Below are 27,946 nucleotides of genomic sequence, written 5' to 3' on the forward strand. Positions count from 1 at the left end.
ATTTTTTCATGCTTTTCTTCTAACACCAAGAGTGCATCATTTTTTTTTCTAATTTTTCTAATCTAATTTTCATACAAATGCCCCATATTACACCTAATATGATTTAGAATTCATATTTAAAGTTATTGTTCCTTTGCTAATTTGTGGAAGAAAATTGTGAATAGCACAGATGAGCTACCTTTTTAGTCTAGTTGTTTTAAGAATTTCTTCCAAGTCTCACACATTGTGGGACACTGTGGATATGAGTATCTCCTAAACTACTTTGTTTTGAAAAATAATTTAATATAGGCAACCAATTTTCTCATGCATTTAAACCCTCATCCATGTCACAAAATCTATAGAATTATTTACTTTCATTTCATATTATTTTATTTTGTTTGCTACTATCTGACCCCCTTTACTGTGGACTTCATCACTCAAAGGCAAAATACAATGCAAAAGATTTTGTAACATTCATAAAAAATCTTACAGTTCCAATTTTCCAGCAACCACACAAAAGGAAGGGATTAAGTTTACAGTTCCGTTGATATATTTAGAAAATGCGTAAGAAAATGTTAACATTTATTATACACATTGAAAGGCAAACATGTGCAAGTGCATTACTGATGTTCTTTCCATTAAAGTTTAGGTTTCATCATGGCCATCATCTTCTCCAGCTTTATCGCCAGGGTCATATCCCCTTTGATCTTCAACTTTCCAGACATAAACGCCATGACTGGCTTCAGATTGCCTGTAGATAAATGTCAGTTATGTTATGTCAGTTTTGTCAATTTTGACAAATATTTATACCTTGATCTTTTTTCAAGTCCAAGATAAAGGTGAAATATTAAAATAATAGCTCCCAATAAGTCATATTATTAAAGTCAAGGTGGCACAATCTGTGACTATGGACACACCGAACCCTCCATACTCATATTATGAACTGGGTTTATTTTTTGCAGGACTTTCAAAAACCAACTTTACAATTCTGTTTATGGATATGCATGTATGTGCATCTCAGTCACTCACCTGCAAACATCTTAACAAAGTCTGCACTATCCATGCTCATCACCACGTCTGCTTTGACTGGTGGCTCACCGCTGCCTGCACTTCCAGTATCATTCTTCAGGTCAATGTACCAGACTCCTGTATGCTCTCCTAAAGAACACCAGAATGGGACAAATGAACTGCATCCATTTAATTCACTGAAGGTCTAAACTGTATACAGCATCAAATGCAGAGAGACCTATGCCTAACGATAAATCCGTGCCTAGGTGACTATGTCTGACTTCATCCAGCTTCATCTTTACAAATTCGGTTACATAACTTCACAAGATAACAGGACAAATCAATAATTTGATTATAACAGTATAACAGATAACAGTAAGTGTTGACATTCAGAGTGTGGGTGGGGAAAGAATATTTACCAGACAGATCAAACTTGTACACTCCCTGTGTAGTTTTGACTATGTCGGGGCTAAGAAATCCCCTGATGACATTGAAGGTTTCAGCAATGGGCCCGGTGGATGCAGGCTCTGCGCTGGTTTTGCCACTTTTAAAGACAGGGGTAGCACCTGTGGAAAGAGCAAAAGGTGAGGGGACCTGACATCGGTCTCAAACCCCTGAATAATACATTGTGCTTTTTACTGAGACTAAGCTCACCTTGATCTTCCATTTGTTTTACAAGGGCCGCTGGGTCCTCATCCAGGAAGAAGTCAGGGAGCAGTGGGTGCCCTGTAGAGATCGTCAAGGCAATGAGGGCCGACAGAAGATCTGATCAAACCTAACAAACCCTTCTTACACCATCTGAATTTCACCTACCTCAGCACAGTACATTTTTTTATTCATTACTTCCAATTTGTGACAAAACCAAACATTCCATTATTGAAACTTGGACCACACAAACACTGAGCCTTACTGCCTGGATCAGTATTCCAAAAGCTTTTTAAAAGACAAGTGTTCCGGGCAGTCAGTCTGTAAAAGCACTCATTCTGAGTGTAGACTTAGAGCTACGGGCCGGGTTCAAACCCGACCGTGTCACTAGCCGACAGTGACCGGGAGCTCACAGGTGGAACACATTGACTTCGTTCTGCAGGGGATAGGGGTGGGTACGTCGACAGGGGCTTCGGTCCCATTAGCAACAGTGACCCCTGTTGGTTGATCGGGTGCCTGTGGTCCACGTGCCATGATGACAAATCGGACATTCCAGAATTCAGGGAATTGGCCATTCCAAATTGGGGAGAAAATGGAAAAAAGAAAATAATAATAAAAAAAAAGACAAGTGGCATTGCTGGCAACAAACCTGGAGCGACAGCATACACATCAAATTCTTTGATTCCTTCCTTCTTCAGCTCATCCTCATCAATGACAAAATTTCCAGTGTAGCTGGTGGGCTTGCTCAAGATGGAATAGGCTGCATCAGCCATGATCTCCACCTTCCTGCACTGTTTGCCCACGCCAGAACCTCCCAGCATGTCCATGGCTGCTGTCTGAATGGCTAGGAAGGAGAATACCACTTTGCAATTACTTGTGTACAAAATCTGAAACTACAGGGCTAATGGTCTGCAGGACTTGCTGTGGGAGCACTGTTGGAGCTCCAATCAATAGAAATGTTATCAAATAACCTATAACCTATATGATATCAGCCCTTTTGTCAAAACATGCTAACTTCAAGTGCCTGGACAAGTTGTTTTGTGGAAAAAAAAACACTCTGAAAAATCACCCACCTGTCTTAGGCCACAAAGCATTAACTGCTATAGATCCCCTGAACTCCTCTGCCATTCCCAGGACGCACATGGACATTCCATACTTTGCCATGGTGTATGCTGAGGAGATAAATATGAATATGAATAAATATGCATTTTTTTATGTTGACAGAAACAAACATTTATCCCTCTGCACAACCTCACAATGCTTAGTGGCATGTTTTAAAGTTTGCTGAGCACTCTCCCCCATTGGAGAATGTTCGATTGTTTGCAGGAACTTGCGTTTTGATTGTGGAAACTTCCGTATAACTGACATGCAATTTAGCACAGGCAATAGACCATATTTTGCTGAGTTTAAGTCAGTTCTACATTGTTCAGTGTTCTTTGTTTATGTCATAGCTCTATTAAAGTTACATTATATGCATAAAAACCACTACCCTGTTATACTAGCTACTACAAAATGCAATCTACCGATTTTGACCCTTTATCAGAGCCATACTAATTGTAATGATGCATCAATTCGAATTGGTGCACTGATACAAAAGCAATGATGCACGCTGCATGTGAGAATTGATCGACACTATTAAATTGTAAAATTATTTTTATTGATATTAATGCAGCAATTTGAATGAAACTAGAGTGCTTGTGACAATCATACTAACCTTTGAAAGCTGATTATTATATAAACACCATATAATGAAATAATGCTTAGATATGCTACATTTTTTAACAACACAGAATAATTTCACGGTTATGCTGACACATATTGTATCTAAATGTACTGTATGGAAATGAATTCTTCAGCATTAACTCATTTAATTTATGAGTTCAGGGTTGCCATACCTGTGTGATTTTTGAACCAGATGGGGTTGAGGTTAAGTGGTGGACTAAGGTTAAGGATGTGAGGGTTTTTACTCTTCAGAAGGTGAGGGATGCAGAGCTTTGACCTGTGAACACAAAATTTCAGACTGGCTTTAGAGGAAGTTCATTTGTGTCACAGTATCTTTCAGGACCCCCATACCACTACATTTGAAAGTTGTGTTCAACCACATTCTCAAAACAGTTTGAGAGAAATTTAAGATACTAGCTAAAGCTTACTTTTAAAAGCAAAACAGAACAGCTCGGTCCTCATTATGAAGCCCCTACAGTATAACTGAATTTGGAATGCCAATATTATGTTGAAGGGTGTCAGTCCCTGTGGTTGATCTGGATCTCTTGCAAATAACTCTACATGTCACTATTTTACAATGAAACTCTGTTTATATCGAAGCCCTTGCTGCTACATTTCACAAAAGTTTTCAAGAGATAACTTAAAAGAAACGTATATTAAAGAAAACCCATATCTATTTTCAAAGAAGGTGGATAATTCTACAGAGATCAGAGCTTCCAAGTGAAAACGTATGCCAATTTACAGTGAATGTATTGGAATAGTTATTTTTAAAATCACTGATAGGAGTATTACATAAAATATAATACTTATTTTAAATGATAACCTGGTGAGTGATTATGGAAACTAGTTTAATTACAAAAATTAAATCCAGACTGTGGAGGGATATTCGGTAACTCACCTACAAAAGAGCTACTAAAGCACATGTAAGGTTATCCATTAAAACTACACAAACAACATCTCTACAGGTGATAAAATCTGATAAATAACTAACACTATGTGATATGCCTTCACAACGGATCGTTTTTACACCTGTGCAACTTATCAATCAAGCTCCAAACAGACCTGAAACACTAGACATTTAGTATATGCATAAAGAACAAAGAGTTACAATATGTCTCTGCATGAGGAGCTTGCTTTCAGCAATGGCGTTATGGAGTTTTCCAACTAAAAGCCTGACTCACGTTAAGTAAGTTCCTCTCAGATTGATGCCCAACATGAGGTCCACTTTCTTCATGGGTGTCTCCAGAGTTCCCGTCAGGTTGATGGCACTGGCATTGTTTACCAAAATGTCAATGCCTGAGAAAATCAAATGCAGGAAACAATAATTACTGAGTAATCATGTCGTGTCCATTCTGTACTATGTATGCACCTTTATTTATTCTTATATACATAGACGTGTCACAAAAAAGACACAGCTATAGATCACCTCCAAACTTCTGTACTGCTTGCTCCACTGCATCACCGATCTGCTTCTCATCTCTGACGTCTACAATGCAAGGTAAGGCTTTCCCGCCTGCCGCCTCAACTTAAAGGAAGATAGACAGAGGGTGGTCAGACAGTGCTACCCAAACAGTGGATGGAGTTCAGACAATTACAACAGATGCAGGCCATTCCAAAGTTTCATTAAAGAAATGAGTAGTTTTGGTTTGCCTTGAATAAACATATGGAGATTCTCTACCCTGCTGACAATGACATTATGCTGTGAAGATATACTAAAACAATGAGAGAATGTATCCATTCTTACTTCTTTAACCACAAGAAAATTATGAAAAAGGAACCTGGGACATCTGCCACAAGGGTTAAACAGCAGGATCCCACTAGATATTTAAGGTTATGATTGTCTCATCACGATAATTCCTGAACACTACTGCAACTACTTACAGATGTAACTTCAGAGGTCAAACCCCAAACTCTCTCCTCACTTGTGGCTGACATTGTGTATCTGTCCTTGACTGTGCATGGTGGTGTTGGCATGATGCAGTTTCATTATATAAAAGTTGAGGCATCTGCACCACACAGAGAGCAGCCATCGTGACCTTGAAGTCCTGCTACGCCACCTCCATTTCATTTAACAACACCGTTAAAGTTAATATGACCAGTCCCTAAGTGCATATATTTGTATTTTCCTGACTACAATGGAGGGCATAACTTCCAGTAAGCAACAAGGACTGTCACTGACAGAAAAGAGAAAAAACTATTCCCCAAAACTATTCTCAGTCACACATGGGACAGGCTGACATTTCCTGCTAATGTGAAGAAAGAATGACTCAGTGCTCACGAGGCTTTTTAAAGCTGAAGGTGCAGTATAACGCTTACTCTCTTCTGCAGCTGTGTAGATGGTGCCGGGAAGCTTGGGATGGGCCTGGGCAGTTTTGGCAGCGATCACCACGTTGGCACCGTCCTTGGCGGCTTTCAGGGCAATGGCCTTTCCAATGCCGCGGCTTGCTCCCGTGATGAAAAGGGTGCATCCCGCCAGCTTTCTGCAATTGGAATTAACAAACATAACTTTGGGCCGAAAAGAAGGACATTCCTCTACACAGCAAATGAAGGAAAAAGAAAATGCTCCAAAAACTCAGGTTTTTCTTTGGGACACACTCAGAATTTTATTTATCATGACAAAGTGCTAGTCTATTGAAAGCCTCAAAAGGTTAAAAAGAAGAAACTGTAGCCAGTTGATGTGGTTTAAATTTTCTCATCCTGAATTATCTTGCCAAACTCTAACATTGAAAAGGTTGCTTTGCTTGTCAATATAGGTCTACATCAGTTTTAATAGGATTACTACAAATGGTGTAGACATGAACTGCTTCTAGTAGGGCATTGTCACAAATAATCATTGACTATGGTTATGTGCACACAACAATGCAATTATTGCCAATACTGTGACTATGACAATAGACATATTAATCCATTTAGATGCCTGGCATTTGGCGTTTGCCAAATACTCCCGCTTTACATGTAAATAATAGCTATTACGATTAAGATAATGGATAAGAAAGGGCCACAGGCACTGACTCAAGGGTAACCTTGCAAACTGGCTTGCTACTGTTACCTATCCTGTCACTTTCATTCAGTGTGAAGTAGCTACAGCCATAAGAACCATGCAGTATCATTCTTACATGTCTCATAATGTTCATGTCTTTCAAGACATGAAACCTCTCTCTTGTTCAGCTTTTCCCATTCACCTTGCTTCTCACAGATATAGCTAACTGGCTAGCTAGCATGACAATCATTAGTAATGTTGTTAAAAAATAAAATGCAATTTTTCCTCTTCCTCAACTTAACAGGAGCAACTGAGGTGTGTACATATTCCAAAAGCACTACGGTAATGTGAATAAAATCAGATTACTCTACATCTCTTACTGTGAGTAAGAGCTTAATCATATTGAAATAATCAAGGTAAGGTGTATATATGACTTCTGTGTAACCTGGGGTAGTGTCTTAATCACATGAAAATCACATTTTGGACGTGTGAGCGAACGTGGCTATTCGCAGGTCTCCTCAGGTGTTTGGCTAGATTCTCATGCTAAGTGCAGGTTGAGCACATTTAGCCCAGGCATGAAGCCATTTGTGTCATCTGCCAACAATGATTGGAAGCCAGGACAGGCAGTCACCTATACTGGCTGTACTCCACCAGGGATAAGGTGCAGTATGTCTGCCATACTTTCATCATTTCAATTGCAACCTGTGATTTCACCATCTGACCCCTCCATCCCTTCCCTGAAGCTGCTTCTGAAAGCATCAAGAACCCCCCCCCCCCCCAGCAAAACAACATTAGGTACTTTATTCATTTTAGCAGTTGTTGTTATTAGTACACCTCCCATCTGGGCAGGCTGTACTCCAATACCTTTAAGCCTCTTTAACGTTCATGTCCATCAGAGTGCCTCGTTTAAACATTTGCCAACTGCTCTTAGTATTTGATGGCCCTGTGCATATGTGTAACCATCTGATTAACTTGATTTCAAGTAACTGTTTGGATTTGTACCGGTCCCACCTTTTAAAGAGACGCTCAAATACGCTTCAAGGATCGCGTATTGATAGATCATCACTGTTCAATCAACGAAGTCCACCTTGATTCAGACAGCTTGGCTAACTATCTGCCTAACCTAAATATGGAAAGCCAACCAACATGACGCCGGCTATTTATCAGGCTACAAGGAAAAAATTCAGCAAGCAACCTTGCCAAGCATGCACGCCTGAAACATATTAATACACAGTCAGTCAATATCTGTACGCCAAGCAGGAGCGCGGCGACCTGGTGATGGCATGCAGCGGCACAGGGCAATGTAGAGCAAAGGTCACAGCTTCCTGGTACGTAGTGTAAGGAAACGAGGGACTTTAACCTTAAGTAAAACTGACAGCTACCGTTTGCTGTTACTCAGCTACGTTAGCTAACTAAACACCTAAACTGATCAACATTTAAGTAATATAGCGATTTAGCATTTAAGTAATATAGTACTAATCCACTAGTCTACTTAGTTAGTCTTACGTGTCTTTACAAAGAATTTAAATCATCTAAAGGAGCATTAACAGACAATTTGTCAAATAGTGCCTGGTTAACTGCACTTCTGCAAAGCTAACTAGTTTGCAGTAAACTTAGGTAACGCTAGTTTAAAAATAGCTTTCGCTGTTAGTATCTAATGCAAGTGTTCTCAGTCAAACGAATCAAGGTTTTATGTGGTCGGCTATCTTAACTGATTTCTGCTAAGGGTAATTACTGATCGGCAAAAGAAATATAGCACGCAGTTGTTACAGGTAATTAGCAAACCGGTTAACATTAGCCAAATAACTTCTAAATGAGTTTGCTAACTAGCTAAGGTAGTCTAGTTGCAGATTCAATACTTACCCTGTGTTTGGCAGCATATCTCCTGCAGAGATGTAACTAAGAATTTGCAAAGATTTCTGCAAAAAAAGACCCTGTTGAGTGTACCGTTATGAAGCAAAGACAAGCAGCTACACAGCAAAGCAATTTTTGTCCTTAAAACTGGTTCAGCTCAACCTATTGTCCGCAACACTATAGGCTTTTAACGATCTTACAGGCTTGCTAATGCTATTGCTCTGCCCTCCACCCTCACCTAAGAGACGCGCAGTAGTCCAAATATGAGCGACCCGGAACCGCCTGAGTTCTCGCGTTTGATTGGTGCGTACCAGACATCTCCTGTATTTCAATTGGTTCCATAGTGATGACAGCGAGTGAATCCAAGGTCATCATTTCAGGGTATTACGGAGATCTGTAGTCATAAATACAAACTGAGTGTTCTGATAGTGGTCCCCTATGATTAGATACATCTTCTATTCTACGGCGTACAGTGGCTGCTCTGAGCTGATGCTAGTGGGCAAGCAATAGGATATGTTTTGGATATCTTCTCCGTGCATCTTGCGCGAAAAGGCAATCATTTGATAAATTAGTTATGGATCTGCACTGATTCATAGCGACATACATTAGCTGTACATTAAGTCTATGCATACTAAATTCACATTCACGCCACATGAGGTAGAAAAGCTCAGGTCCAAAAATGATCTTTCTCACCTCAGACGCAAATTAGATTCTACTGCCCCCTAGAGGCTAAATATGGTGACAAACGCTGACCAATCTCGTTAACGAGAGAAAATGCATTATACACGTCATGGATTACTGTGTATGCATCAGTAACTTTCATGTGGCTGGTATCATCCAACTTTATCCATGTATAATTAAAACGCGGAGAGTAAAAATGTTTGTGCAATGGGTATGTCATTTTATTTATAAGAATCCAATCATGTACCAGCTACCTGCATATTAGTAATGATGCAAAAATGGCATATGTACGTATCGTGTGTAACAGCTGCATATCCTCGCTTCGGAGATCAGAACACTGTTAAACTCCCTATATTATTTTGTAAGGTGTACATTTTCTTGCTCTCAGGGTGTCCACATTTGGCACACAACCAGAGATGATGCCAGTGATGCATGGTGCCCTGCTACTACTGCATCAGGTGGTAGCCTAAGGCTAGTAGGAACCTGAAGACTAACTTAGTTGCACTCATTGTAATTTACATGCCATGTCTGACGTTCAAAAATGTTCCTGCCTGAAGCTGAAAGGCAACAGGCTTCTATGTAGGCCTCACAGAATATGGAAATACTGCACCACATGGCTTTGTACCTGATCACTGGCTTAGCAACCTCACATTATGCGTTTAGCACTGGCATTACTGTAACATGCTATGTGGCCTTGGACAGATATGAACTGCTGATTACAGAATGCAGGGTTTATCATCACGCCCAACTGAAGCACGTTTAGAAGAACTATGTGCTATGTTACACCCATAACAACTTTCACTTTTAATTATGTCTTGCATATATTTGAGGCGGGAATGCAATGGTATTCACATCCAATATTGTATGCTTAAAATAATGAATAATGAATGAGTAATGAGTTTTGGTGTTAACGGTTTGCATTAGTTTCATGTTTTGATTTTTTTGTAAATCAAACTGTTTATATGGATAACATTTGCTTGTATGATGTTACTTCCCTCACTGTATGTTCAAGTACCTGTACTATGGCTGAATGGCAATAGTTGGTTGGATGATATCATATATACTTCCTCACACTTGTCTTCTGAGGAGTCATGTACTGTCTGGGGCAACATTTCCAACATTGCAGTGATGTAGAATGTGAATATTTTTTAAGTTCACACAAGACAATTGTTACTGCTAATTAAGAGACATTCTGCACAGAATCACTACAGAAATTGCATGTATTGTTTTTTTCTCTGTCAATACATGATTTTATGGTTAAATTTAACTTTGTTAAGTTAGAGGTTTCATCAAGCAAGGGTAATTTGTACCAGGTGTTAACTTAGGCTGAAAGTCGATTTCCACATTCAAGGAAGGCTTATGTATGCTAATAGGCATTGGTTTGGAGGCATGCCTAACATACTATACTTCACCTTTTGTCTCCTGACAATATTTGGGGCTCCTTCTTGAGGAATTTTCAGCAACCTTTTATGTTTTCTATTGAAATTTTCAGGGCAAACAGTGTTTCAAAACCAAGCAAAATGACTGATACATATTTTATAATCTGTCTGATTATCATCTACTTATTTCAAACATATGCTGTCCACACACACATTCTACAAATACCTTATTTTTAGTGACACTTCTAAAGCTGAAAAAGTCTTTGAAAAAAATCTGTTATTTGAAATACACAGATCTTATTACACTAATGTAGTTATATTCTGCTTGGAAATGTGAGGTGCACAAACTGCATGTGTGTACAGGACTGAAACAAAGCTCGTCAGGCAGGTACAGCAAGTTTCCACAGGCTTCAGGGGAGTACATGGATAACATCTGCATTGCTTACACTTTCCTCTGACACTGCAAGGACACAGACAGGGGAGTGAAATGCAAGTGCAATAACTGCAGCTTGTGAAAAGTCTACTTTGAATGTTTCAACATTAAGTTAATATCATCCTGTGGTATCATATACATTAAAACATAGAAATAAAAGATACTCACAGTGTTGCCTTATCTTTGAGACATTTTTTCTTTTATGGATTGTGAATGTTTCAGTTTCAGAAAAAAATACAGTATTTACACTCTAGAATGTATTTTTACATCCTAATATTCAAAGGTTTATAGAGAAACAATAACTCTAAGATGATTAAGTTTTAATAAAAATGTGTAAACGTCTTCTGTAGGTAAGTAACCCACCTTACACTTAACAGATCTGATATCTTTATCCTCATTCTCATATAGTGTAATGCTTTTCTTACAGATCATTCCTAGCATAACTAGGAACATGGTGGCATTATGCAAGTTAGTATTACTCTTTTGGATTACTATCTGACACAAAGTAAACTATGTGAGGGAATGTTGCTTTCATTGGGTATTGTTAGGCTCTGTGTTCACTGTATTGTTTGCATACACAGAAATAATGGTTCACTGCCATGTTTTATTGCCATGCTTTTATTTTAGTACTGATTTTCAATTTGATGCCTCTTTATTGTAATTTTGGCTGATCTCTCCATAACCAGTATTCATGTTGTTCCTGTGGAATATATTCAATGTATCATGCAATATTTGTCTTGCATGCAACTTTGGATAATAGCACCTGCAAATGCCACAGTCAAAATAAGGAGGACTACTGGAAAGAAACATAACCCAGTTCAGAGGAGAAAAGTAAACGACTAACAAGTTTGCAAAGCAATCTTTGTTCTGTAATCAGGGTGAAATATTCATATCGTACCAACAACAGATATGGTGTATCACATTTGAAATTTCATTTTTAATGTTACGTTTGTTATGTACGTATTACATGTTCATAAAATGGGGACAACGTTGTTTCATGACAATTCAGCCGTGCTGTAGAAGGCCAGTCTGTGGCTTATCTTATATAGATCTGCAAATTTAACAGAGGCCAGGGTTCAATTACAATTAGCAAGACTACCTCTTCAGTCCAACAAGAAAATATGTCGTTCTGTGGGCCTTTTACACTCCAGTTTACAAACTGCAAATCTACATACCATCTTTTACGGAGGGTCGTGAAGTATTGAGCATTTCATAGCTTATCACTGGAGACATATGTGTAAACATTTTCACTTGTATGCGTTGAGTGAGGTCTAGTACGTTTAATGAACATACCCAGTTATACGGTTGCAGTTCATACCTGCAATTAAACAAATCAGGTAAATATGAGCACTATAACAGCCCCTTGTCTTACCTGTCCAATTGAGCCTATACTGCGGGAACATTTAATGATACATGGGTCTTACTAACCTTTGACAATGATAATTAGTAACTGGACTTATAATTCCATTAGGTATGGGGACACAGGTATTCATATCTATTATCCACTAACACTACAGTCCTTGCACAAAACCTACACCTAGTATTAATTGCACTAGGTGTATAAATCGCTTTGATGTCTCCGCATTTAAGTGCTATCAATGTCACCTATTCAATTCAATACCTTAAAAAGAGGCTAACACTCAAGTTCCCCCCTCGGGCAGTTTTGATGGAACACCTAAGCCACGTCTGAAGTCTGCCATAGCCACCGATATGTAAGATGGCTAAATCCCGCCTTCTTTGTTTAATTGTAACTTGAATTGTATCGACGCGACCAGACGACACGGGTTTCGATTTAGCAAAACATCCTTAATACGATTTAGTAAAGATCGATGGTGTTCCCTGTGTAAGGAAGCCATTTTGTGTGGTGAGGCGTCTGTACATGTCTGTGTATTTCTGTGTTCACGTCAGTAGCAGGAAGCGTGTCTTTGTGCCTATGAGGGAAATATTGTGTGTTGGCGAACAGAGCTGCGCTGTAGTAACAACACCCAAACCCATCTCTTCATTTTACTGAGCCCTTACTGCAGCCTCATCCTGCTTTCCGCTCCCTCTGTGCAATGGATGGGTAGGTGTTTTTTTTTAATCTACTGTTTATACACGTGTGTCAGTGGCAAGATATGCTGTGCACAGCTAGCAGTCTGGAGTTATTTTCACAAATAGCGAGTAATGATTGAGGCAGTGATATACGGTACAAAACAGAAAAGAAGGAAGAGCAGGCGGCGAGGGTGTGAGCTAACAAGCAGCCCTCAGCCCTACAGCCCTCGGAGTGATATACTTAAAATATTTAGCTGGCTAACTGCGGTCAGTTGTCCTTTTCTTTTGTGGTCATAACTTATCGGTGCCATTTCCCGTCTAGGGTAAGTGTTATTGAATATCAAACAATAGGGCCGCACATGTGTCTGCTGTTCTTTTCCCGTCTCACGCATGGGGATATTAGTGTTTATTATCAAAGTTGGCTAAAGGAAGTATATGCTACAAAATACCTTTTAATAGTAATTGTGATTTTTTGTGAAATACACTGAGTATAACAAAAACAAAATACTCAATGTATATTGCTTCACTTTTGTTTATAAACAAATGTGCAACATTTTATTTAACAATGTGATGCTTGGGGAATATCCCTATGCTGCCATTTTAAGATCAGCGAGGGGCGTTACTGATATGTATTGCTCGCGAAAACATCGCCTGTGCAGCAGGATTTTTCCGTCGAGAAGAATGACCGATTCTTCTCTTTGAGTAAAAAGAAATAAAAGTCGAGCGAACAAGCTGTTACAAGCGCACCAGACACCATAGGCTGTTCTTCCATAATTGCAACAGGATGAGGAAACTGGATTATTGTTTACGATTCGATTGCGTGCGCAATACATTCGCCTTGTGGGCGGGGGATTTCTTTTTTACTCTAAATTTGGCAAATAACAGATTTTTTTATTCTTTCTTGAGGAGATTAAACATTCATGTCATTTATGCAGTTCAGCCCGCTTGCGATTTTAAGTGAGTTGTGTGTCTGGCGAGTAGCCTACAGCCAGGTAAATTTTATATAATGGGGCGGAACTGCGTGACAGAAAACATGGGGAAAGAGAACCAGCTTTATTATAAGTAATCGGATTTGGAAACTCACGACTAGCCTATATCTAAAACACTTGAGTTGTTCATTTCGCTGCCTGTTTCGTGGAATGTGGAATCGAAAGTGGTGTTGTTGAGTGTAATTAGACTTTTCAGTGGCTTTGTTAAACTTCGCATGGTGTCACGCTGGCCACTCTAGAACAAAAGACAGCGGCAGACCCCTTTTAAGACTGGTTGACAGTCATGGTTCCTCTTTGACCCCTCTGTTTTTGTGATATATGTTACAGTTAAGCACACAGTTAGTTGCTGTCTTGTTCTGTTTCAGCATCCCTGATCGGTGTTACCCGCAGTATGAGTACATATGCAACAGTGTACCTGCAACATATAATGAGAAATATTTGAGTAGCAGGCTTTGCCTTGAACACGTCGTGGGAATGTGTGCTACTGTCCAGCTCTTGCACGGAAATCTTATCCTGAACAGACTTCCATTAACATGCTATTTTGGGCTATTTTACCAAAACACTTTGTTCTATGAATTTTGTGAGGCGATATATTTCTGACTGGGATATACGTGAATAAACTTTGTTGAAGCACATAACTTTTGTCAAGTTGGGTGGAAAATTTTGTTATCTGTTTTTAAGTGGAAAGAATGTAATCAAATTGAATGTGTCTGAATGTTTTGGATTATTGTTACAGTTGACATCGTCTTAAGAAAGGCTGAACAGCACAGACATTATAAAGAAAATAAAGAAGGAAGGACATTCAGTATGTTATATATTAGCTTGAATTTGTTTAGGATGTATTTTCTATTCAGCTTCATTTAGCAACCCTGTCCTCTGATGTCACAAAGTTGGTGACAATGTGGGAATCACTCAGTGAGTGTCTCCAGACTGTTTCTGCACTGTTGCAAAAGCATCACTAAAGGTGAGTTCTGGTCAAGGGTGAAAACACTGCTGAAACAAAGGCACGTCTCTGTCCGTGTGTCATGTTTAGTTTTGATTCATTCATTTGGAAGATGGAGTTATCCAAATAGTACTGTAAACTATAATTACTGAAACAACAAGAGTTAAGCTAATGCCTGTAATACCCCAAACCTAAGAATAAAATCTATGCTAATACAGTACATGCACACTAAAGGTTACTTAATAATATACAGTTTCAGTCCAGGTCTCAATCCAATCATATAATGTTAGGATGGATCCAATAGATGGGAATCTTGGTTCAGTTTAAAAAAGGATCAATCTGCAAAAGATGATGTGGATGGTTAGTGAGTCTGCCATTCTTAGCTCATTACACCACAAGGACAGGAATGAGCAGGTCCTTGTCATGTATCCAGTGAGGGGTAGATATATACCGCAGTGGTAATGGGGTGCAGGGAGAAGTGTAGGTACATTGAGGGTGCCATTGGATGGCAGAGTTTTAGACGGTAATGTAACGCCAGCCACAAAGAGGTTTTAAATCGACCAGAGAGGTGAGCAGTATATAGTAGCTGATGAGTAATGGACGGATTCTTTGGATGAGGGACTTGGAGTACTGACAGGTGTGGATCTGTGCAACAATAGTGAAAAAGAAATTATTTTTTTCTTAAAATGTAACTTGGTGGGAGCCTTGTTGCTTCTTCCCCTATTATCAGGCAGATTAAATTACAACTCTGGTGAAATGTCTCTCTTCAAAGCCACAGCTGCATCACCCTTACCAGCATGGTTTATGTGCCTTCCTTTGTTGCTGAGTTTTCAAATTATCTGACAAGGGTTAACCCGGTGTGGTACACTGTTGTAGCTGTCAAGAGCATATTAGACTTCCTACCACTGGTACATTACTCATACTTTGCGTTTAATAATGTAAGAATTAGAAAAAGCAATCTTCATAAATGGTACAGTGATTTATTTGTTTAGCTTGTAGCCTAAACTATAAACTAGGGCTGTCAACGTTAACGCGTTAACGCTCGTTCGTGATTAATCGCGAAACTTTACCGCGTTAATGTTATAACGCAAATTAATCATATTATCAAGTTTGACCGCAGCTTCCTTCCGTACTTCCAGCGCGGAAATTTAGCTGGCAGAATTACTGAAAGGCGTGGCAAACGCACATGTGCTGAACGGCAAATTTCGCTTTAACCCTTTCGCGCGTGCGGTCACACCGGTGTGATTAGCCGTTTAGCGCATATGCTAAAACTGGTGCGATTAGAACACTAGATTGGAGAAATTCTAGCTAATTTTAGCTTTGAGGAAACAGCGATTTAACTCTAAAGATATAGCAAATGCTAACTTAAATCTATAAGAAACTTAATAACGCAAATAAATAAGTTACATGCGAAAGGTTTAAAACGAAATTTGCCGTTCAGCACATCTGCGTTTGCCACGCCTTTCAGTAATTCAGCCAGGTAAATATCCGCGCTGGAATTATGGAAGGAAGTTGCGGTCAAACTTGATAATATGATTAATTTGCGTTATAACATTAACGCGGTAAAGTTTCGCGATTAATCACGAACGAGCGTTAACGTTGACAGCCCTACTATAAACCATATCACAGTTAGATTATCTTTGCTCATCTTTGATATTATGATATGTTGTGTATTATGACAAGATGTTGATGTGGATAGTGTAGGACTGTTAACTAAAGATATACCCCCTAAAATTGTTGCAGTGGATAAAGCTAGAAGGTCATAATTTCTCGTGCTTGTTAAATTAAACCTATTAACAGTGAACCTACATCCAGTAATCATTGGCTGTAGAGGATAATACATTTTGTGACTTGAATCACTTTTTTCTATATAGAATGTCGGTAAAGTACCATACTCACATGAAGAAAAGTGTACAGAACAATTCTCTCTGTGCATCATTTAGGGTTACCTGACTTTCCTATTCACAATTACACTATTCAGCACTTTAAAACGTGCTGAATATTCTGTATACCTTATCATTTTAGGAGTCTTTAGCATCAATATGATAAAACAGATTTGGTATGGTATGCTAATATGCTAGCAATTAGTCTAATAATGCTAGCGTAGTTATTATAGTAATGCTAATAATAACTATATTATTAGGTCAGTAAACATGGTAATGACGTTAACAATCATAGTTATCGCTGTTAGACCAGTAAACGTGTCCTTATGTACTTATTATTCATTACGGTAAGCATGAATAATAATTAAACAAGCCATAGTAAATAAGCAGAGGAATAATTCTGATGTGAATGATTTCTGGAACCTGGAGGGTCTTATATGTGCCATCAGCAGGTCAACTCAAAATAAATTACAAAATCTTGACCCTAACTCACTTAGGTTGAGTTTCTATAGTTTTTACTGTATATCCTGCTAGGTTCCAAAAGGCAGAGTAATTTCAATGGTGAAGCACCATGCTGGACTTTTTACAAAAAAGGAAAGCTTCTAACTGGCCTCTGGTCTTTGCTGTGTTTTACTGCATATTTCTTGACTTTGCTCCTATGATCAATTATTTTGTGTTGATATTTGCATTTCCATTGCTTGTCTGCTTGATCAGATTTGTCTCTATTTTGAGTACTTGGGAGATAATCAGAATCATCGTAACAAGGAGCAGACTTAGAGCATGTTTAGAACAACTGTGGATGGAAAGAAAAAAACCTTCAGTCTTGCACCAGGAAAAATTTGTAACCGTGTATATATACAGTAACACCCTTTAGTGTGCTAAATGTTCATAATTGCGTTAGAACTATGCATTCCATGTATAATCATCTATGGTACTGTAGTTGCAGTGTGTGGGACTGTGAAAGTTCAGCTCATACTTAGATTTTCAGGTGGAGCACTTGTTGTTTTAAAAGTGATAAGTAAAGCGACTGCTGGCAAATCAGCCAACATGTATCCATTGATACACCCAAAATATCCAAGAGGAATTTAAAATTGAGTTTAATGTATCATTCACTTTCCATTACATTGCCATGAAAAGTGCTGCTACTGAAGCAATACTAGACTACAGGTTTTTAACATTCTGTTCCACTTCTCTGTTTAGGTTTCCAAGGAGCTTTTCCCTACTCTGACCTTTATCAATGTGCAAATGTGTAACTATCAGCATGGTATTCAAAGTAGACTTCATTGTTATCAAGACATCAAGGATAATGTGTGACAGTATGATACCATGCATCATACTAAAGATGCATGGCATTAAGACCTCCTCATACAGTACTCTTACAGTGGTACTTCCTCATGTAGTGCTATTAAGATTTAAGTATAACCAAAAAAGATTCAGCACAAACTGTGATTGAATATATATGTTTTTTTGTTGTTGCATGTTGTTCCTGTTTAGTCAGGGTTATGAATAAGTAAAGTATTATGTATTGGTCAGTGGTGTCAATAAAAATGAATAAATAAGGATATAACTAGAAGCAATCAGGTAGATAAGTCATTAAGTAAAGTGGTGCTAGTAAGTGGCACCAGTATCAATAAGGTTAGGAATTATTGTCCTTTAATTTAAGCACACACATAATACAAATGATGTTGTGGACATCAACAACCATTGCAGCAAATGTTTACTTTTTATTTATTTATTTAGTTTTTTACAGTTTTACGATTTTTACAGCTACAGTAATGATAGAGAGTAGCTACTGTACATGTGGGTTGTGTGTATCATGAATCAAAAATTAATTACTGGTGATAAGCTGCAAGTGTATCTGAAAACTTTATATGACTGCTGCTGTCTGTGTGTGCATGTCATGTCTGTGTAGTTGTAAAAAAAAAACATCTCACTGTTTTACCCATGTAAAAAATATGAGCTTTCTGTCTTAATTCCTCTAGCATAATCTCGTGCTCTGTTACAGTGTTTTTTCACAAAACATAAGTATTTGCCTGGCCTAAAAACCAGTTATTACAGTACATGTGTTAGGCTCTCCTTATTGTATTCCAGTATATGCGTCACAGTCTGGGCGGCTGGACGAGGAGATTCAGCGCCTTTCATTATATTAAAAAATGCAAGGATTCATGTTGTAAATATAGATCAGAGGATCCAATACCTTTTTGAAGCTTGGTAACAGAAAAATACCCCGCAGAGTGATGTTGGAGAATCAAACACAGTGCTCCCTTTAACCCTTGGATACGGCAGAGCTGTAGAGTCTGTTTATTATCAGAGTAAGCATAAACTCCTTATTTCAGTTTTGAGGCTGTAGACAACAAGGATCCATTAGACATTTAGGTTTTGGCTTAGGTTGTATTCTGGATGGGTCTGAACAGGTTAGTTCTCTACCCCGGGAAGAACTGTGTGCATGCCAAGTCCGAGATATATTGGTGCTCTGCCATTCAATAGAAGGTATAAAGCAAATCCTCTTGCAGGATCATTTAAGTTTTTTGCAGCTGGTTTTGATGAGGTGATGATATAGACCTTGCAGAACTGGGGAGGCATTTAAAAGTGTGGATCAGTGATCAAACTCCTCAGTTTGTCTCTACGAGCTTCACAGTAAAACAGGCCAAGGGGAAAAGTTTGTTTGAGCAGCTGAAAGAAAGGCATTGTGAGGGTGCCAGTGAGAAGAATTTGTTGTTTTCACTCGGACGGATAACCCGTGAGGGGGGAACCTATTTATTTATTTATTTTATCTTTTGTGCGCACTGTCTTCTTCAGCTTGTAATTTAATCACCTGTACGAAGACCGTGTTTTAGGCCAGGCTGTTCTCAATTCCCTGTCATTTTTAAATCGTCGTATAGTGTATGTCACTACAATGAAATATATATATATATATATAGTGTGTATATATATATATATAGATCTTTATTATATATGTAATATACACACATACATAAGTGTACACATTTAGATTTTAGTATCATATTAATATTTGACTTTCCCATATGTAAATAGCCTTTTTCTAAAAAGCTGCATTTCTAACCTGTGTTCAGGAATATAACCTCTGCTTAAGCATAGTGTCTATAGGAAAACAGCATTCAGTACCTGAGGATCCATATCATTTATGATAAGGTTTCCAGGAACACATTCTATCATAATAGCGGGTCATATAGCAGGGACTGCCTATAACATTAAATATTGTAAGGGAGGAATCCATTGATATGTTATTAGGCTTTAACATCTTAGGATTTTAATACTGAATAATGTGCTCAAGAAACAAGACCACAAAATACTATGTGATTTGGAGGTCTTCAATTTTCATCTAAGCATATTTTGAATCTTTAGAAGTCAGGATATATGGTATTATGAATATATTTATATATTGTATTATTATATATAAATATATATAAATATAAATATATAATTATATATATATATATATATATATATATATATATATATATATTTATATATATAAATATAAATTATTATATATATATATTATATATAAATATATTATGAATATATTTTTTACTTAGACTTGTGTATTCTGAAGAACGAAAGAACCACACAACAGCGGGCAGCGGGTTAATTTAGTGTTATGCATAATGCACTTGTGAGCTGGAGAACCATGACACTGTAATACTGTGCAGGCCTTTATTAGAGAGCAGTCAATGCTGTGGAATTAAGATATCAAGATGTATGACCTAGCCTTTTTTTTTTTTTTTTTTTTTGGTATTTCAAAATGCTGTCTCAAATGCTATAAAATATATTTATGTAATAACAAAGAAAGCATAATAAAAGCAATAAGCAATAAAAGCAAAGCATGAGTGGGGAAAAGAACTTACTTTAGTGTGGGTTATTTCCTTATCACGGGATGCAGCCATAATCAAGCTTCATGGTTAAATGTTTTTTACCCCACCATATTATAATAACTGCTCCACTGTCATTGTCCAATACATTATCATATTTGCTTGCCAATGTACTTTCAGGTTTTTCTGTTCTATATCCAGGCAGAATGCAAAAAAGTCAGGGCATTGTTAGAGTTGTTACAACAGCTTTTCCATGTGGGCAGAGCAGCACAGTATTGACCTGCTGTGTTTGATAATTTGGTAGTTTGATACCAGATGATGGTAAATACTAGATACAAGTTTTAACAGGAAGTTGTCGTCAACACTTGATTTGATCTAAAACTGTCTGTTAGGAGGTATGAGCTATTAATTTTGCCAGTAGAACTGAGGGAGAAACATGCAAGATTATGCACTTGAATGCATGATCATTGCTGGTTTAACATGACTGTGGGGCACTGGGAGATGTAATGTGGAGTATGGAGTAACGTGAGTGGAGTAATGGGAGAGTATGGGGCAGTAGGCAGTGTAATAATGATAGTGGAGTAATGGGGGATGTAATGCATTGTATGGGGCAATGGGAGGTGTAATGATGATAGTGGAGAAATGGGGGGTGTAGTTATGATGGTAGAGTAATGGGCGGTGTAATTCCCAGTTTGGGGTGCTGGGAGATGCTGTGAAGCGAGGCATTCCATTGTGATATGTCTTTTATGCCTCATCTGCTCAGATCTAGATGGCTCGCTATGGTCCCCCACTGGGGAATACATTAGCCCTGTAACAAAACCCTCAGCTAAACACATCCTGTTACACACTCACAAAATTGCCTGCTTGACTAGTGAAGAGAATCTAGATTTTCATAAAAAGACCTCTTCCATGATGTGATATTTCATTGTTATTTGCATCCTTACAGTATGTACTGATATGCCTGTTTGATCTACAGGCTTCAGCAGCCTTTTCTGCAAATATTCTTGTCTATTCCAAATTGAAGAATAGCGGTGAATATAAAAAAGGTGTGAAAATATGCAGTGTTGATTGGAATGGCAAGAGCAGTAGACTTGAACATGTGTTTCACATTCAGTGATAAAAATAACTTGGTGAAGGAAAATGTAGTGTGAATAAGTTTACGTTGGTGTGCGTTATCCTCACAATACAATGCTGTATAATTCATGGTTTTTGCAGTATGGCCGAGCCTCCTGAACAAGGGAACTATAAGCATGCAGAGTATGTCTCAGTTTTCAGTGGACATGTTTAACATGAGCAACGCAATGTGCAACTGTCCCATTGTAGGTCAGCTTTCCATTTACTCCAATATAATGTGTAACGTTCCTGTGCTACATTCTGCAAGGGCAAGTACAGGAGGAGAATTGTGAACTGAAAAATGAAATATGTGCCTGACGTTTGCCTGAAAACAATTCCCCAAAAAGAAATGGAGAAATATAATGCAATGTAATAATCTAATGCAGACAATTCATGTGGTGTTTATATGGAAGTGTGAAAGTAGTGTACACCTTTACGGGCACTCCTACTGCCAGACTCTGAGGAAGCCCTTTCTGCGACACAAAGCAGCAACTGTTCCTTCACCACACCCAAGAACCCACTGAGCCTGTGAAAGTACAATAGGAAGAAATTATTCACAGCTGACTTGTAGAAGGAGTGGATCCTTTGACTTCGCCTCAGTCTGGCTGTGCAATGTGTTTAATATTGTTAAAATATTTGTTTGTCAAATGTGGATATCTTGCAAATTAGCTTTTGACAAGGCTGTTTTTCAACAAAACAAGTAGCATCGATACATCAAATTTTTACAGTTTCTTCAACATCAGATGCATTTTTAATATGATGGAAGGAGGTGGCCAGTTTTGTTCAAAGATTCTCTGATGTTGTCTGATATTCCTTCCAAGAGTTTTGTGATAACACAGTTCATTATTTATTGATCATGTGGTAGTTGGTTCATGAGGACAGAGTGTATTCTGTTTGTATTTCTGAAGACTGATACACTGTAGAACTATTGTTGTATAATGAACATGTTTGCTTGGATGACGGCAGTTGTTTTGGTGGGACACAGCCATCAAGTATAGTCATGTTGTGTCAAACCAACTACAGCTTGCTGAGTCATGTTTGGTATTTGCTGGCAGTAGTCGGTGCCCTACTGCCTAATGAGATGAGCTGTGTGATGTGACATCTCTGACTTTAAAGACATTTTGCATTACTTTGTTGCATTTATTGCCAACTAATAAATGCAACAAAGTTTTTTCTGATGACAGAAAAAAAAACCAGAACAGTGAAATAACCACCATTTGAGTAGAAAATGTCTATACACTTTGACAAACAACATCTACAGCTTGTTTAGTATCATAAAGATATCCAAGAAAGGATTTCTGCTGACAGTGTCCCACTTCCTACCACTGACTTTCACCAACAGCTCAGAGCTTCCTCAGTCAGTCATGTCATCAGCAGTAAGGAAGCGGCTTTGGCTCTGTTGCAGCTATGCTTTGGAAGCATCTTTGGAGTAAATCATTGTCATACATATTGTGTCAATGATATTGAATAGCATGTAATATTGTAAGTTTTGACTAATGTGGCACTTTAAGATGATAGTGTGGCTTTACGAATAACCCCAGATTGCCTGGTCATCACTTGAGGGTGAGGGTGTTGAGAGTGAACTGTTTGGCTCATACTTTGATCCTAGACTTCAACATTTGTTATTGCTTGCCTTGAAAGACTTGCTTTATTTATGAAGTTTTTTTGTTTTTGTGTTCAGTTGCTGCACTTTATTTTTAATGACAGGACCTGGACAGCCGCCATGTGTAGCATACTTTAGTTCATTCTTTCATAATTACATTTCACCATCACCATTTAACATGCACAAGCTCATGTGCAATCACTGCTTGAGGGTTGCTCATGTGTCTTATCTGTATCTGATAATCTGAACTTCAAATCGTAGTAATCAAAGAAGATTCGTAATCAACGGAAAAATCAAGAAAATCAATTTGTAAAAACTTTGCGTCTCAGAGAGATCTCACTGTGCGACTACAAGAATAAAATGAATGGCTGCCTTTCAAGTAAATATGTCAATTCTATGATTAGTAACGGATTTATGCTTTAAATAATGATGTACATCTGGGATGCAGCTGCCGTACATATATTAGCATGCATAAAATAGGAGGAAAGCAGATGAAAGTTTAATTTCTAAATGGTATCATAGAAGTGTACTGTTTCAGACAGAGGAGGGGGTGCACTGTCCTCCACTTGGGTCTGATTTTGTTAAGGCCACAGCTTTGTGGGAGAAACAAGTACACTTGATTTTGGGTCTTCTGATCGCACAGATGGATCCTCAAGGTTTTGAACAAAGAGGCATGCAGTGCATTGAGACAGTAATTGTTGGGATTTAGCAGTTTAAGTGCTGTAATTTGTTATGGTGCCCTTGGTGTGAAACCAGCAGTTTGCAGAAGCAATTACAGTTAAATGTCAGATATAGATGAAAGTCAGTGAAAATTACTTAAAAACACCTTTACGGAGAAACCATACCTTGTTCACTGTAGAAATACAATTACAGTTTTGTTTTGTATAGGATTAAAATGAATCACTTCAGCCCTTGACTAGATATTAGACTTACTATTGTACAACAGACAGGACCATACCTTATCTTTAAATTAGACTGTAGCGCTTAACTGTTGAAACCGCCATCTCTCCCTCTCTTAAACGACCTTCATGATTTGACCTGAATCATAGCCCCCTCCCGACTGGGGAGAGGGAAATAAGTGAACTGGCCTTTTTTAAGCCACTTACCAGAGGTGTGCACACAGCCGATTAACCTCTGACATCACTTTTCATTCTGTAAATCTATCGCTGTTCCTACCTAAATCATCATGGTCCTGATCATTATTTGCACTTGTCATCCATTCTGTTTCTGACTGCTTATCCCACGCTAACAAGCCTCTCTAATTCATATTTCCATCTTCTCTTCTCTGTCCCACACAGAGTTGTTTCACATCTTATAGCAGTTGATTTAAAGGTAGGCCTGTGCTTTCTCTTCACTTCATGCATTTCATCTCCCTCCCCTCTATGCGCATTTCTGCCTTATTTTTTGATGCAGCAGGGCTTCATACAGCGGCCTCCATTTTTTATTCACACTCTAATTAAATAGAAACAAAGGCATGATATAATGCAACATGTATGTGTTGGATCATTTATTCATCTTAAAAAATGATATACTTTAATCAACAGCACTGCACAGAGGAGTTATATCGCTACAAATAATGAATGTTATTCCGGAAAACACAAGGGTCACGTGTTATTTACTCTTTTCAGTTATCTTTTGAATAAAATCCAACAGAAACAAATATACTCCAGTATACTGTTCTTTGGAAGTCCAGCTGAAGCTTCTGGAACTGTAGAGGCCTCTGAAGGTTTTCTGTTTTAAGAAGAAGGTAACATACAGAAGAAATTCATTATTTTTGTGTCATAAGTCAGAGAGCCGTTTGAAAACGGCAGCCAAATGGTAATCACCCAACATGTTGGGAGATGGGTGTAAAGTAATTTACAAAAAAGTGACTCTAACACTTTTCACTGCATATTGCATTATTAATAAATGAATCTAAGGCTATTGGTACAGTGGCAATCCTGCCAGGGAGGGGGTGAAAGTTGATCTTGTTATCAGGGGCCGTCAGACAACTGGATTGGAAGGCAATCATAAACCTAAAGGCAACAGCTGGAGGTCTCCTAAGCAAACTGGCATCTTTGGCATAAAGTGACCATTCGGTGTGTTGCCTAAATAAATAGACAGGTTGCAAAGAAGCCACCTCTGAAGACATGAAAGTATGTAGTTTGATCTGGATAAGAGTCTGTGAAGCAAATGTTTATCAAATGAACATTGTGATTTTTGTGTTTATCAAGTGAACATTGTTGTGCAGTGCCTATATTTAAAAATATATATAGAGCGGGGATCTATAATATCTTTGGGTATTAATGCACATGTGCATATACTAAGACATTTTGTCCAAAAACAGGGTTGAGCTTCTCTGGCACGAAACTCAACCCTGGCCAAACATCGACATTCCAGCATGACATTGATCCAGAGCATTCATCCAAATCTACCAGGAAATGGTTAACTGAGCAGAAAATAAATGTTTTCAAATGGTCATTTCAATCATCAGACCTCCATCTAGTTGTACATTTGTGGTTCAATCTCAAGAAAGCATTTCACAAATGAAAAGTGCTTGATGACATGAATCAGTTTTACCTAGAGGAATGATCAGATATCCCTCCTCAGAGGTTCCAGATCCTCGTTAAGGATTACAGGAAACATCTTGTCAGTGCAACCCATGCTATAGGAAGGCTTTCAAAATACTAACTATAGGTGTGTGAACAAACATGACCTTTGTGTTTTCTGGAATAAAATGCATTATTTGTGAACATTATGAGTCTGCCCTGTCCAGTGCTATTAAAATTAAATGTACCTTTTTCAAAATGTAAGCATAAAAATTAATTGCATGCAAGCATGTGTTTTTAACAGACCAGTTTGGGAGAAAATACAATAGTACAGTAGTGATGGATACTGCAAGGATAAGGGTGACATAGTTACGTGGAGGTGAAGGCCTTGTTTTATGTATTAAAGCATTTTCCAAATACAAGTGTGCTAAAATGATTATCTCAAATTCCTACCTATCTTTTTTCTGTATATAAATAAATAAATAAATACACTCATATACAGATTTCTTTCATCATATTAGTAGACTATCCCTTTGACCCTCTTTGGCTGTGAAATATGTAAGCCTCAGCATCTGAGGAGATTTATTTTGGGGTTGATTAAAAGAACCCGACTGGAAATTGTGCAGCTAAGCTTGCTTGATGCACATGATTTTGTTCCAGCTGCCCACCAAAGTAATAATTAATTCAAAGCTGAGGGTCTCATGTGTAATGGGCTTTTTCATATCTGTTTCAAAACTGATCTGAACATCTGTTCCTCTAGAGGAACAATAGGGAAAGCGGTAAAACCCTGACTCAGAATATCCCCTGACAGTCACTGTTGTCAGCAGTAGTGCACACCAAAAACAGGCCCCACTCACAGAGAGGTTATCAAGAGCAAGTATTTTCATAACATGCCTTATAAATACAGGGGACATAATACTATAGAACATGAAATAGCAAGTGTTTCTGTAATGGGCCAAACTGGCTTGATGGAGGGGAGAGAAAAGAGTGGGGCAGGCTGACCATCTGTTGAGATCTGTGAATGCTTCTCTGCATGCCTTGTTCTTGCAGGCAAAAACATTCTGAGTGAATTTTTCCACTTTGAGTGCTACAGTGTGCTTTGTAATTGGGGACATGTTTTTTTCTTGCTCCCTTTTGGATCTGGTCAACATGGCCCTTTAGATCTCATGTTGTGAGATGTAATTATTCTCAAGGTCTATCCAATCAGTGAAGGACCCTCATCTTTACTCCATAGTGTGTCTGTTGATCTGGAATATGTCAGACATGCTTCCAGTGCTCATGATTTCAGCTGTATTTGCCAGCTACTAACAATCATGCCTTTCTCACACATAGACGGAGCGTCATGAAACGGCTTGTTTTTTTATGGTCAGATCTTTTCCCCTTCTGTGATGACATGCACTAAAAGTGTTATGTGGAAGGAAGCTCACCATAAAGCTTAGGAGACCAAACCAGTGAAGGTTTTTCAGACCCAAAAACAATTCATCATAACCCCTCACAGAAGCTGGTCACTCAGTTGGAGTATTTACCTTTTTATAGTGGTTTGTGCTTCCAAGTGTCAGCACATTTAACAACCAAATTATTTATACAACAGTATAAATGTAAGTAATTTTGGTAGGCAGTGAGAAAATATTTTTGCTGGTGAAATTTCTTGGCAGGAAAATAATCAAAACCAAAACCAGGATCATAGAGATTCATGATGGTGCAGCATCTTAACTTCCCCCACATGCTTCATTAACCTTGTGACTTGCCCTGCCAACAGTCTGATAACACTGTGGAAAGTTATACAAATCAAAAATGCAATCAAGGACTGCAACCAATCAAATCAAGGACCCCTTTACCCCATCCACACATGGCTGGCATCTGTCCAGAATTTACATTTTTAAGAGAATAGTTACGATCACACTTCCTTGTACTTTCCTCAGCTTTTAGGTTTTATTTTCCCACTCACCACTTACACCACACCTGCATGACATGCTTATGGAAATGCACAGATCCAGATTATAAAAACCTTTTTTTATTTTGTTTGCTTGTTTAGTAAGATCTAGTTAGTATAGGGGAGTCTTGCTCTTGTTTCAGTCTTGAAATACTTTTTGACAACAGGAATTGATATATTCCCTAGCTAGCTAATTCCAGTGAACTTCCACCTGTGTACAGATTACCTCTAATTGACAATGGTGCAGAGATGCAACAGACAAGTGCAAACTATGTTTTGTAATGGATGCCTACATGCAATCCAGTAATCATAAAAATAAGAAATTGCTTTTGGAGATGTAATGTGCAAGGGTAGGCTTCATGCAATAATGAACTTTGTGTTTTATGACTGCTGGCTTCCTACAGCACTC

General features: G+C 38.2%; 2 protein-coding genes across 2 annotated transcripts in view; one reads left to right on the plus strand and one right to left on the minus strand.

The window, feature by feature from the left end:
- Positions 1-353: 353 nt before the first annotated feature.
- On the minus strand, positions 354-8,429 carry hsdl2 (hydroxysteroid dehydrogenase like 2). Its single transcript, XM_036529267.1, has 11 exons — positions 8,198-8,429; positions 5,671-5,834; positions 4,781-4,879; positions 4,536-4,650; positions 3,528-3,631; positions 2,706-2,804; positions 2,282-2,476; positions 1,642-1,713; positions 1,407-1,553; positions 1,009-1,137; positions 354-730 (listed from the first exon to the last, which is right to left on the minus strand). The coding sequence occupies exons 1-11, from the start codon at positions 8,212-8,214 to the stop codon at positions 618-620; spliced, it is 1,254 nt and encodes a 417-aa protein (XP_036385160.1). The 5' UTR covers positions 8,215-8,429; the 3' UTR covers positions 354-617.
- A 4,209-nt stretch (positions 8,430-12,638) lies between these two features.
- ptbp3 (polypyrimidine tract binding protein 3) overlaps positions 12,639-27,946 on the plus strand; it is a 77,179-nt gene continuing 61,871 nt past the window's right edge. The window contains exon 1 of the mRNA XM_036528730.1: positions 12,639-12,743. The gene's annotated coding sequence lies outside the window, so the exon portion shown is untranslated. The remainder of the gene's footprint in view (positions 12,744-27,946) is intronic.

This window comes from Megalops cyprinoides, chromosome 5 (assembly GCF_013368585.1).
Source record: "Megalops cyprinoides isolate fMegCyp1 chromosome 5, fMegCyp1.pri, whole genome shotgun sequence".
Taxonomy (NCBI): Eukaryota; Metazoa; Chordata; class Actinopteri; order Elopiformes; family Megalopidae; genus Megalops; species Megalops cyprinoides.